Below are 14255 nucleotides of genomic sequence, written 5' to 3'. Positions count from 1 at the left end.
CCCACACTCCTATAAACATTTCCCACTCTCTTATTAACCTTTCCCACTCTTATAAACACTTCATATGCTCTTAAACACTTTCTACACTCTTAAACCTATGTAATTTTAACAACATATAAAATTCTATATGGGTACTCACCAGTGAAGTACAGTCATCCCTCACTATATCGCAGTTCACTTATTTGTGGCCTCACTGTATTGCGATGTTTTAGTGAAAAAAACCCATGCTATTGTGAAGCCGCAAGTAGGTGAACTGTGACACAGTGAGGGACCACTGCAGTTGCAGCCCTGGCTGGTGTGGCTCGGTGGGCTGGGTGCCAGCCTGAGAACCACAGGGTCACCAGTTCGATTCCTAGTCAGGGCACAGGCCTGGGTTGCAGACCAGGTCCTCAGTTGGGGGTGTGCAAAAGGCAACAGGTCAATGTATCTCTCACATCGATATTTCTCTTTCTCCTTCTTTTCCCCTCTAAAAATAAAATCTTTGTAAGTAAATAAGTGCTTACTTCAATTATGACACAAGGCTAATATTTAAAGTAAATGTTAAGCAAAGGATGGGGGAAAAGGAACTAAGAAAATGTGAAGAATCTATTACTTCTTAAAACAATAACCTCACTTACTATCCTATCATGACCCTGGTTATCCAAGTACAAACGTGCGGCCCATCTGGACACCCAGCAGAGCACTGCCCCTGGGCTCTGCACCCCTGTCCTGTCCCCGCAGTCTAATGACGGGAGGTCGGGTCAGGACCTGTGTCCACCCAGACACAGAAACACTGCACGCGGAGGCCCTGCTCATCTGAGACGTCCTTCTGAGTTCTAAACACTGTCACTGGACGTTAGTAACTTCCCACTCAAGCGTCTGCTCTTCCCGCTGTCGGGGAAAGAAGTTAAATCCACTTAAGGAATTGGACAGCCGAGGACTGATAGTTACAGCTGTTAATTCGGGTTTAAAGCAATCGATTTTTCTAACAATACTGAATCCTTGGAGTGTGTGGCCTCCTTTCTTTTTTCATATTAGAGGGTAAATGTGACTGTCTCTCCTCCTCCCCACCTTCTGCCAGATTTAGACAGCTTTTCCCTTCCTGAGATCTGGCATCTCGGTTTATCTGTCAAATGAATGCTTGTATGTTCATTTTATCTAATTCGGCCGCTGTTCACCTCAAGAGTAGATCCTACCTTGCCCCCAAAAGAAAAGAGAGATCAGTAACTTTCTTAGTCAACACATTTACAAAACAAACACTATCAAAACTACAAAATACACAGGCTATGAGTCCTTAGCTATGTAATCTCAAGGTACATTTTTAGACTCAATCTCCTCTGACCTTTGACAGCTGAACACAGAGGCCCCTTCTCTTGTCCCAAGTTCTCGTCCCAGGCTTTCCGCCCTATCGGTCTTTCTTCAACGGACCTTTCCCTGTTGTATCTCTAAAATGATTTCCAGCCCTGCCTGTTGTGGCTCAGGTAGTTGTACATCATCCGGCAAAGCAAAGGGCTGCTGGTCTGATTCCCAGTCGGGGTGCATGCCAGGGCTGTGGGTTCGGTCCCTGGCCAGGGCATGTTCAAGAGGCATCTGACCCATGTTTTTCTCTCACACTGATGTTTCCCTTTCTCCCTCCCTTCCCTTCTCTCTAAAAATAAATAAAAGCTTTAAAATGACTTCCAAACACTAAATTCCTTCCTCTCGAAATACATCCACACCCACACCTCCCAAAACACCACTATTACAAGCCCTAGATGTCAGTCAATTGAGAAAACACTGAGCTCATTCCAACCACGTTAGTTTTCAAACTAGCACTACACTGACAACCCCACTCTGAAATGCGACTCGAGGCTATTTTTAACCAAGTTTAAACTCCCAGTCGAATCGGCTCTGTGGGATTAACTAATCACACCGAAGTTCTACATCCATAATTATAGCTAATGGGGCCCAACAGGCTGCCTTTATCTTTTCTACTCCTGAGGGTGTCACAGAATTTAGACACGGAGAAGGGGGGAGATGTGTTTAAAGCCCAGTATTAGTTTTAAGTCTTCAAATAAAGACAGGGATGAAGGTTAGGAATGAAAGGAACTTTTCTCCCTTTTAGATATTCAGAATACCCTACTGTTCAATGCATAAAATGTGCTAACCATTCTATTTTAATATGTTATACATGTGTAATCACAACTACTCTGGGTTATTTAACTAAAGATGTCATTTCACTGTGGCATTCATCCACAACATGGTTTTCTTAAATAGTATATAGCACATTGTATTTTCTTTATAGTGACTACAAATTTAATAATTTGATTGCTAACAAAACAGGGTTTTTGAAAGATTTGAAGAGTACTACCTACCATGTTTAATGTTGTATAAAGCTCCCATAAAACTCACGATGAAAGTTTAAAGATCTGTGGGGTACATACTATGTGCTCAGCTCTATAGCTGAAGAGGTACACTTCAGTGGAAAAACTAATTGTTTAAAAAAGTGACTTGAAATTTTCTTTGAAAAACCACTGACTTATAGATAAAAATCATTGATTTATAGGCAAAAATCACTGACAGAAGACTTATACAAACCAGCGTCCACTGCATGGTCTGTACTTTAGCAGTATAATAGCACAGGAGGGGCGAACTCTGCAGGAGACAGCACGGCTTTGATGACCATGCTGGCCTGTGGGGAAACTCAAGGACCTTCTTCTTACTCCAGCACAAAGATGAGAAGGCTTGTTCTCAGACAGGTGGCTATACTGGCTTTGGATGAAGCATGAATAAAACACTCCCTTTCCCAAAGCTTTTACATTTGCTATTGATCCAACAAAAAACAGTACAAAACACACCCTGAAGGTCTAAGTTCATGTGCGGTAGTTTGTATGACTGGGACAAAATTAGGTGTTTGATGAGAAGCCAATTACTCTAAATTTTATACTTCAAATAAAGCTATCATCAACATGGTATCACAAGCATGAACATATAGATGAAATATTCAGATTCAGAAGGGAAGCCAGAGAAAAAGCACAGGAAAGATTTTTAAAAGATTTTATTTACTTTTAAAGAGGGGAAGGGAAGAGAGAAAAAAGAGAGCAATATCGATGTGTGCGTGATATACCGATCAGTCGCCTATCACACCCCCTCCTGGAGACCCAGCCCACAACCCAGGCATGTGCCCTGACTTTGAACCACCGACCTTTGGGTAAACAGGCCAGCATTCCATCTACTGACCCACACCATCCATGGCAGAAAAGTTTTGATGGGTCTTATCAACATCTCAGAAAACAAACTCAGGGAAAACTGGAATTAAACTAGTGATTACTTTCCAAACCCAAAACAGCTAACTATCTGAAATCCAGACTCCTTTTCTATAATAACTAAGATGAACTGGCAAACTTCTTGCAATCACTTTAGCCTTTAGGATTATCTTTGGGCTCAGAAGCCGTGTCCAGGAACCATTTACCAACATGGCATGTGCATCAAGGTTAAGAAAGACTGGGTTAAGAGGAAATTCAACACGCTCAAAGAATAATGCAAGCAGCTTAAGGCGGCTTCCACTCAAGATGGAGGCATAGGCAGACACATCTTCCCTCCGAGCACAACCATAAGAAGGAACACAACTAACTTAAAAAAGAAAAACCCAGAACTGCCAGAAAATCACCCAGAATGGTACAGAAGTCCAACAACCAAGGGTTTACAGAAGGTATATACATGCAGACAGGTAGGATGGGCAGAGACAGTGAATCTTTGTGGAGAGGACTTGGTGTGGCAGTAGTGAGTGAGTGGGGCAGCGAGGCAATGGTAGCAGAAGGGATAGGGAACCCCATGTTCACATGTGGTGGACAAAGATCAAGAAGACACCTTGTAAGCAAGTGAGCCCAGGCCACACTATGCAGCCCAGGGCTCCAGTGCCAGGAAGAGAAAGTGCTGTAAGCCCAGGGAGGGTTAGGTCTGTGGAAGAAGTTGCCAGTTTCTCAGGAGAGCCGAGGAGTATGCAAACACACCCACCCTGGGAACCACAACCAGGACGGCAGATGAAGGGGCGCCAGTCATTCACTGGAAGTGGGTGAAGTGACTGGAGACAGGGTGAGGACCAGGCAAGACCCCAGAAATCAGCCAGCAGCAGCACTGTCCCCACTCTGACCCCTCCTGCACACAGAGGGAAGACTGCCCTGTCCTGGTGAATATCCAAGGCTCCAACCCATACAATTTAGCAGCTGCACGTGTTAAAACAGAATCAAAGCAATTCTACCTAGTACACAGACAAAGAGAGGCTGCCAGAGTTGGGAGACAAAGAGATGTGGCCCAAATGAAGAAACAGAACAGAATACCAGAAAGAAGAATTAAGAAACGTGAAGACAGCCAAACCTATCAGATGAAGAGTTTCAAAACACTGATGATCAGAATGCCCAAAGATCTCACTGAATACAGCAAAAGCATAAGGGAAGAAATGAAGGCTATACTAAGGGAAATAAAGAAAAATCTATAGGAAACCAACAGTGAAGGGAAAGTAGTCAGAATTCAAATCAGTGATTTGGAACATAATGAAGAAATAAACATTCAACCAGACCACAATGAAAAAACAATAAAAAAAAAAAAAAAAAAAGAATTTAAGACGACTCTGGGAAATCACCAAAAGGGCCAATATCTGAACCATAGGGGTGCCAGAAGAAGAGGAACAGCAAGAAATGGAAAAGTTTTTTTGTAAAAATAATAAAAGAAAACTTCCTTAATTTGTCAAAAGAAACAGACATGCAAGTCCAAGAAGCACAGAGTCCCAAACAAGTTGGACCCACACAGGCCCACACCAACTCACATTATAATTAAAATGCCCAAGGTTAAAGATAAGATGAGAATCTTAAAAGCAGCAAGAGGAAAGGAGACAATTACCTACACAGGAGTTCCCGTAAGACTACCAGCTGATTTCTCAAAAGAAACCTTGCGAGCAAGAAGGGGCTGGAAACAAGCATTCAAAGCCATGAAAAAGCAAGGACATACACCCAAGATTACTTTATCCAGCAAAGCTATCATTTAGAATGGAAGGGCAGATAAAGTGCTTCCCAGACAAGGTAAAAGCTAAAGGAGCTCAGCATCACCAAGCCCTTATTATATGAAATTTAAAGAGACTTATTTAGGAAAATGATTAAGATCAACTATATGATTAACACCATATGAAAACTATGAACATTAAAATGACAACAAACCCACAACCAGAATCTAAAACACAAACTAAGCAAACAACTAGAACGGGAATAGAATTATACACATGGAGATCATTTGGAGGGGTTTCAACTGAGAGGGAAAAACGAGAGACTGGGGGAAAAGGTACAGGGATTTAGAAACATAACTGGGCAGGTACACAATAGACGGGGGATGTTAAGAACAGTATAGGCAATGGAGAAGCTGAAGAACTTACATGCACAACCCATGGACACGAACTACGGGGGCGGTGGGGGGTGGGGACTGCTGAAGGGAAGGAGGGAACCAGGAGGAAGTCCAAGGGAGAAATGCCAGGACAACTGTAATAGCATAATAAAACATATTTTAAAAAAGTAATGCAAGCTTACGTTCCAGTGGATCAGTGAGGGAAACAATACATCATTACTACTATGACTTTCATATTAAACAGTGTTGAGAGATACTGGAGAAAGATTAATTGCCCCACAGTTTTGGACTCAGTATTTCTTACAATACTCACCTGTAGCCTTTTTGTGACAAGAAATAGCCTCCTCGTATTTCCCTGCAGCTAATAAACGATCTGCTCGTCTGCTCTGTTGATGAGCCTAGGAAACAAACATTTGTAAGTTACTCTGAATCGTAAAGAGAGACATAATTTTTTTTAAAAACGATCTTTTAAGAAGATGAACGCTATTTGTTGCCGCACATCAAACCATTTACAGCTGTATCTGTGTTGGGAACTCTAATAGGTGGCACCTAAAAGGACAGGCCAGTTTCCTCAACTCTACTAAAAAGGAGTAAGGTTAACACCAGACCCTTCAACTCCTTCAGAATCAACATTCTTCAACTCTTCAGAGATTAACCAAGAGTTTCAATCATAGATTGCTACTCAAAATGTGTTTTCTTGATTTTTTAATAAGTCTCTTTCAAAATGAGTTATTTTACAGACACTTTGACTAGTTTGCACAGTTTAACAATTATAATCAGGAAATTATTTATTAAATGGTAAAACCCAAGCTTCTCTTGAATCAACTCATTCTTCTTTCAACCTTAAAGTTACTTATGTTTTTAAAGTATAAAATTTGTACATTGTACAGTTGAAAAGTTCATGGTACCTGTAATTAATATTACAGTAGAGATTTTCTTAGGTACAGCTCATCAAACAACAAAGACAAACTCAAAAGTCCTGAAAACAAATGAATAAAGTACCCCCGAATGTAAAGGTAAATGGATTAAATGAGTGGTCACTGGTCTCCTTCCTTCTCTATTATATGTTAAGAATTACTACAACTTTGATGGACTTCCGGGAAAGATGGAGGCCTAGATAAACATGGCTCACCTCCTCGCACAACCACATCAGAATTACAACTAAAATATGGAACAATCATCACTCAGAACCATCAACTATCGAGTTGAATGAAGTCTGACAACTATGGAATGAAAGAAACTACATCCATCCAGATTGGTAGGATGCAGAACAGACTAATCCCACATCTACATTTGGTGGATAAAAATGTGGGAGAGATATCTAGGGTGTGAGGAGTCCCAGCCACACACCAGGCTCCCAAACCATGGTTCTAGTGCCAAGAAGGTAAGTTGCCATAACTTCTGGCTACAAATACTGGAAAAGATTGAGTCAATGAAAGAAGCTTCTGGAGTTCCAAGCAGTTCCTCCTAAAAAACCCAAACACGAACTCCGGCTCACTTCCTCTGAGCTCCAGCACTGGGGCAGCAGCTTGAAGGGCAACTGCTGTTGCACCAGTGGCATGAAGGGAGAAAATGAAATATCCATCAAGGTAGGAGCTGGGGGACAGAGGGACAGGCAGAGGCCATTGCCCTTTTTCTAAGCCCTCCTCCTACACAGCCACAGACCCACAAGCTGGTGCCCTATCTGAGACTCCATCTACCTGGCTAACACTGTCTGCACTACCCTGGAGAGCCCCAGTGAGCCTTCCCACCCACTTAAGGGCCCACTCAGACTGCTCTTCTATGTGAATGGCTGGTCTTGGCTCCTGCTTCACAACTTCCTAAATCCTACCAAACAGGCACAAGCCAGCCTTGGTGAACTGCCAGCCCCATAACTCTTGCTAAGTGGCTCCAGTCCCATCACTAGTAGCAGCCAGTCTAGATTCACCAACTGGCTTTGCCTGGGAATTCCAAGCCCTGCACAAGTAGCAGCCATCTCAGATTGCTTTATATAGCTCGGGCAGGGTGGCCCTGGCAAAAAAAAAAACCCCACAGGTGGGGGCTGACCTTGGACTGCACCACGGGGAAAACCCTAGGGCCAGCCCACCCAGTGGAGAGCTACAGACCACAACGGAGCACCACTGCTCTGCACCCACCACTACTACTCTGCACCTACATGGCTGATCAGCCACAGAGGACAGAGCTTGGTGGTCAGTGGTCACAGTCAGTCCCTGAAACTGGCTGGCCTGGGAGGGGAGGCCATGAAAGGCAAGGACCTACATCCAAGATTGCTCTATCCAGCAAAGCTATCAGTTAGAACGGAAGTGCAGATAAAGTGCTTTGCAGATAAGGTCAAGTTAAAGGAGTTCATCATCACCCAGCCCTTATTATACGAAATGTTAAAGGGATTTATCTAAGAAAAAGATGATCAAAACTATGAACAGTAAAATGATAACAAATTCACAACTATCAATAACTGAAGCTAAAAAAAAACAAACAGAAGCAAACAACTAGAACAGGAACAGAATCACAGAAAAGGAGGTCACATGGAGGGTTATCAACAAGGAGGGGGAGGGGAGAAAAAGGGGGAAAAGGCACAGGGAATAAGAAGCATAAATGGCTGGTACAAAATAGAGAGGGGGAGGTTGGGAACAGCACAGGAAATGGAGAAGCCAAAGAACTGACATGTACAACTCACTGATATGAACTAATGGGGGAATGCTGGAGGGTAGGAGGGTGCAGAGTAGAGGGGAATGAAAGGGTGAAAAAAACAGGACAGCTGTAATAGCATAATCAATAAAATACACTTAATAAGTACAAATATGTAGCTACAGAGTAGCCACAAGGATATGCAGTAAATGGACTAGCCAAAGAACCTATGCATGACCCATGGGCACTGAAGGGGGAAAAATTGGGACAAGTGTCATCGCATAATCGATAAAATATAATAAAAAAGGAATTACCACAACTTCGTAAGTATGTTTGTTTCCCTCTCTTATAAGAGGTCCAGACTCAGAGAGGTTATATCTTACATAAGGTTAAACAGTAGGCAAGGAGAAAGACAATCAACTGAAGTCTTCTATAGCTACTGTAATGTTTTCCTCACTAACAAATTCAGATTACTTAGCAAAGCTGTTTTTAAACTGTGCAAAGCACTGTATACCTACGTTCGTAGCATCATTATTCACAATTGTCAGAAGGTGGAAGCAACCCAAATGTGCACCAATATATGAATGAATGAATGAACAAAATGTGATATATACATACAATGGAATATTATTCAGCCTTAAAAAAGGAGGAAATGGACACGTGCCACATCATGGATAAACTTTGAAGACGTTAAGCTTAATAATGAAATATAAACCAGTTATGAAAAGACAAATAGTATATGATCCCACTTACATAAAGTATCGGAAGTAGTCAAACTCACAGACAGAAAGTAGAATGGTGGTTGCCAGGGGCTGAGGGGAGAGAAAAGTAAGTTCTTGTTTAATGGCTATAGTTTCAGCTTTGCAAGATGAAAAAGTTCTGGAGATCTGTTTCACAACAATGTGAATATACTTAATGCTATGAAACTGGACACTTAAATATAATAAAGAAGGTAAGTTTTATTATGTTATGTGCGCTTTTTTATATCACCTCAACTTTTAAAAAAGTAAAAACAAATCTGTTTTGTCAGGTGTAAAGTGACTAATCTAGCATGCTTTTCAAAAAAAATGTGCCACTCATCATGCACAAAAAATACTCTAGAGTAATCACTTTGACAACTGAAATTAGAAACTTGTTCTCTAAGCCTCAATTTACTCCTGAAAATAATAATAAATAACAATACATGGCTGGGTGCTTAAAATAATTTTAACCATGCAGTCTTGGACTGAGCAAAAAATATGTCCTGAACACAGCAGTATGTGATAGTGCCCAGAGGTGATAGAGATCTTTCAGGAAGAGCATGTACACAGAGAAGAAAGCTAAGTTATGATCAACATGATTTATCTAAGGAATATGTTCAGATAATCTAGTCAAAGCAAGTGGTAATCAGCAAGGTTTCAGGCAGGAAATTTAAAAAAAAAAAAAAAAGGTAAAAGGGGTGAACCTGCAGATGTCTTTACCTTCCTGAGCTTTGAAAGACGCCCTACATAAGAGACAAACCTTCTTCGACATCCCATAGTACATCTTATAAACGACACGGTGCAGAGCCAGCACTGCCAAGAATCTAGGGCTCTTGGCTTAAGTACTGGCTTACCAACTAAACGGCATTAAGCAATTCATCCTTTAGGGCCCGTTTTCCCACCTGTAAAATGGAGCTGGACCAGACCTATACTTCAAGTTTTAATGGAATACAAACCACCTGGGGATACGGTTGAAATGCCATCTGTTATTCAGTAGGTCTGGAGCAGGCCTTGAGATTACCAAGGTGAAGCTGGGGGCTACTAAACACACTGAGGTGCAGAGACGGGCTGCTCTCTGAGGCCACCTCACTCTAATTTTATTTCTCTATCATCTCTCTCATGTCATTAATCACTTTCTACCCTGAACTCTATTTGTGAAGCTCCCAATTAAACTTCATACTCCACAATAACAATAAATTGTTTCCCCAAGGAAACAAAAATTCTTAAGTGGTGAGAACAGGACCTCATGGCTCTCCTGACTCCCCTTGAACTTCACCATGTAATGTCCACTCTCGTCACTGCCAATTTAGGAGTTACATCTCAATAAAAAAATACACACCTCTTCTAGGCCTCTCGGAACCAGAGTAACAAAATTCTATTAAAAAATAGGGTTCTGGGCGGGGGTGTGGGGGGAGGCAGGGAGAGTAATGGGGGAAAAAGGGACAAGTGTAATTGAACAATTTAAATTTTTTTAAAAATACAGACAGCTCCCACTAGGTTCTTGTTAGACACCCAGAAAGTGCAGACTCTGGACGGAGCTTAACTACCCAGGTTCAAATTGAGGCTTGAAAATTTATTAGACAAATGAACTGGTTTCTTAACTTTGAGTTTTCTCATCTCTAAAATGAGTATTGTCAAAATTAACTATTTAAAATACAGTGAAAGCATTGGAAGTGTCTGCCATCAAAAAGTTTACGATGTAGCCAGGGAGACTAAGTCTAGTCTAAATAAACCGCCTTCACACTAACCTGTGCGGCTCAGCTGACTGGGTGTCGTCCTACAGCACAAAGGGTTGCGAGTCCCTGTCAGGGCACAAGCCTGGGTGGTAGCTTTAGTCCCCAGCCGGGGTGTACACGAGAGGCAACTGGTCAATATTTCTCTCTCACGTTGCTGTTTCCCTCCCCCCGTCTCCCTCTCTAAAATAAATAAAATATTTTAAATAAACTGCCCTTTTTAAAAACCTGAAGATTGTAGAAAACTTATTTTAGCAGTTCTTATTTTTAAAAAAAACCTTTTTAATTTTTTAAAAAGATTTTATTTATTTTTAGACGGGGGAAGGGAGGGACAAAGAGAGGGGGAGAAACATCAGTGTGTGTGTGCCTCTCACGTACCCCATACGGGGGACCTGGCCCACAACCCAGGCATGTGCCCTGACTGGGAATTGAACCGGCGACTGTCTGATTCACAGACCAGCACTCAACCACTGAGCTACACCAGCCAGGGCAATGGATTTTTTAATTCATTAAAAATTATTTATTACTGTAATTATAAATTTTTATTATGCAAAAATCACCAATATAATAGCAAACACAATTCAACAACACATTAAAAGGGTCATACACCATTATCCCATGGGATTTACAGTATTTCAGAAATGCAAAGGTGGTTCAATATCCACAAATCAATGTGATACACATTAACAAAAAAAAATGACAAAAATCATCCCAATATAGTCATGTACTGTGTAACATCACTTTGATCAGTGACAGACCACAAACATGTGACAGTGGTCCCAAAAGATTTTAATGGAGCTGAAAGGTTCCTACCACCTAGTGATGCCCTAGTGCAATGCATTACTCATGTGCTTGTGGAAACAGAAGCGCTGCACTGCCAGTCACAAGTGAACACACGCACATATACTACAGCAGCAGGCTACCCCATCTCGGTTTATGTAGTGCACTCTATGATGACAGCACAACATGAAGTCGTGTAATAACATCTCTCTCTGAACCCATCCCTGTCATCAAGCAGTAAATGCCTGTACATCGCAAATACGCTGAAGAGATGATTCACATCCTGGGCAAAACAGGAGACGACGGCATGTGATTTCATCACACCACTCAGATCAGTGCGCACTTTAAGACTTATGAATGGATGAGGAAGATGCGGTTGTGTGTGCAGAATGAAATATTATTTAGCCATTAAAAGAAACCAATGAAATATTGCCATTGAAACAACATGATGGAATTTGAGGGCATTATGCTAAAGTGACAGGAGACAGAAAAGTGCGATCTCACTTCTATTTGGAATCTAAAAACATTTTTTTGTAACTGTGCATGGTGTGATGGATGTTAGACTTACTGTGATGATCATTTTGCAATATATATAATTTTGAATCATTACACTGTATTCCTAAAACTACTATAATTTTATGTCAGTTATATCTGTTAAAAATACATAATCATAAGGGAAGCAACTACTATCAATTAGTACACTGTGACATATTAGAAAGGTAAAGATAATTAAGACTAAAAAAACAGTGGTTTTCTGTAAGTCTGATTCATAAAACTTTATAGGAAATTCAGAATGTTAAAAAAAAAAACACAAAAGAAACCCCCTGAGCTCATTTATACATCAACTAGGGAAATAAAAAAGGGTCAATAGAGTTGATAGTCTTTAAAAGTTTTAATGAGGTGTAATTGACATATATTAATTTCAGGTGCACAACGATGATTTGATACTTATATTACAAGGTGTGAGAAAAGTAGGTTTATAGTTGTTATGTGGAAATCAGTACAAGAATAAATAATACAAGAGTAAATTCTATCTTGCATATCCACGACTATAAACCTACTTTTGCCCCACCCTGGATTGTGAAATGATCACCACCACAAGAAGTCTAGTTAACATCTAGCAACATACTCACAGATTTTTCTTGTAATGAAGACTTTTAAGATCTATTCTTAGCAACTTCCAAATATGCAATACAATACTATTAACCACAGTCACCGTGCTGTACATTACATCCATGACTCGTTTTATAGCTTGTGCCTTCTGAACTTCTCCTCTGCCTACCTTACCAACTCCCCACCTCTGTCACTACTAATCCATTCTCTACCCAGGAATTTGGGGGTTTTGTTTCTTTTTCTTTTAGATTTCACACAGAAGTAGGATTACATGTTGACTTTCTCTGTCTGACTTACTTCCCTCTGAATAAATGTCTTCCAGGCCCATTCACGTTCTGGCAAACAGCAAGATTTTTTTTCTTTTTTATGGCCGAATAACATGCCACTCTACACGTGCATACCGTATCTTCTTTATCCATTCATTTCGATCCACACTTACGGTGTTTTCATATCTTGGCTGTTGTAAATGATGCTGCAGTGAATGTGAAGGGTGGTGGTAGTGCATTTTTCTTTTGGAGTTAATGTTTTAATTCTATTCAAACAAATACCATGAAGGGGAACTGCTGGATCCTATGGTAGTTATAGTTTTAATTTTCTGAGCAACCTCCATACTGTTTTCCCTGGTGGCTGCACTAATTTACATTCCCCTCTATAGTGCCCAAGGGTTCCCTTTCCTCCACATCCTCACCAATACTGGCCATTCTCACAGGTATGAGGTGGCATCTCACTGTCATTTTGATTTGTATTTCCCTGATGATTGGTGACTCTGAGGGTTTTTTCACGTACCTGTTGTCCATCTGTATGTTTTCTTTTGTCTATTCAGATCTCCTGCCCATTTTTTTTAATCAGATTGTTTGTTTTTTGCTACTGAGTTGTATGAGTTCTTTATATATTTGGGATATTAACCCCTTATCAAATACATGATTTATTTTTGTTGTTTTTTTTCTGTAAGATGGCTCTAGTAGCACTTAGTTGCCTTTAACTTCATTTGAAACAATTTTGTTAGACTATATTGTGACAGCTATCACATCAGTGTGCATTTACAAATAAAAATAACTTCCTGGCTAGTGTGGCTCAATGGATTGAGCGCCTGCCTGCAAATCAAAGGGTCACTGGTTCGATTCCCAGTCAGGGCACATGCCTGGGTTGTGGGCCAGTGGGGGGCGGGGAGGATGTGCTTGAGAGGCAACAACACTGATGCTTCTCTCACTCTCTTTCTCCCTCCCTTCCCCTGTATAAAAATAAAATCTTTTAAAAAAGTGTATCGAAATTCATGAATTTCTGTGCAGCTATGTTAATACTGAAGATGAAAGAAAATATGCAACATTTTCGGCATATTATGCTTTACTATTTCGAAAAAGGTAAAAATGTAGCTAAAACACAAGAAAATATTTGCACAGTGTGGAGAAGATGCTGTGACTGACTGAACGTGTCAAAAGTGGTATGCACAGTTTCTTGGTATTCTTGGTATTTTGGCCAAATAATTTTTTGTTGTGAGGCTGTCTTATGCATTGGAAAATGTTTACCAGCATCCCTGGCCTCTAACCACTAGAAGCCAATAGTGGGAGACAGCCAACATACTCAGATATCCAAATCAATAAAGTTATTGGTGAAAATGAAAAAATGTGTCTTTTACAGAAAAAGCTAAACAAACTTTTTGCCCAACCCAGTATTTTCTCCCATCCGACAGGTTTCCTTTTGCCTTTGCTGTGCAGAGCTTTACAGTTTGATGTAGTCCCACAGGATATTTTCTTGTTATCTTTGGGGGGGTTTTGTACTCACTTTCTTTGCTTCTCTATCAACAATTGTGGTAAACAGCTTCTGATATGGCCCCACTGCCCCTGCCTCCTGGGATTCACACCCTTGTGTAATCACCCTTCCTCAAATGTGGGCTGGACCTAGTGACTTG

At 40.8% G+C, this 14255-nt stretch overlaps 1 protein-coding gene across 3 annotated transcripts in view; it reads right to left on the bottom strand.

Annotated features, from left to right (window-relative positions):
* NRBF2 (nuclear receptor binding factor 2) overlaps nucleotides 1-14255 on the bottom strand; it is a 42616-nt gene that overhangs the window by 20599 nt on the left and 7762 nt on the right. For 2 of the 3 annotated variants that reach the window (XR_008391353.1, XM_037158694.2), the window contains exon 2: nucleotides 5666-5750. Coding sequence is in view for 1 of the 3 variants with exons in the window: in XM_037158694.2 (XP_037014589.2) it covers nucleotides 5666-5750 (85 nt within the window). In the remaining 2 variants the exon portion in view is untranslated. Of the gene's footprint in view, nucleotides 1-5665; nucleotides 5751-8733; nucleotides 8793-14255 lie in introns of all 3 variants that reach the window. The other variant, XM_037158693.2, reaches the window with a different exon arrangement.

Source organism: Artibeus jamaicensis, unplaced genomic scaffold (genome assembly GCF_021234435.1).
Source record: "Artibeus jamaicensis isolate MK-2021 breed Jamaican fruit bat unplaced genomic scaffold, CSHL_Jam_final contig_332, whole genome shotgun sequence".
In the NCBI taxonomy this organism is placed as follows: Eukaryota; Metazoa; Chordata; class Mammalia; order Chiroptera; family Phyllostomidae; genus Artibeus; species Artibeus jamaicensis.
This window is presented reverse-complemented; position numbering and strand designations above follow the sequence as displayed.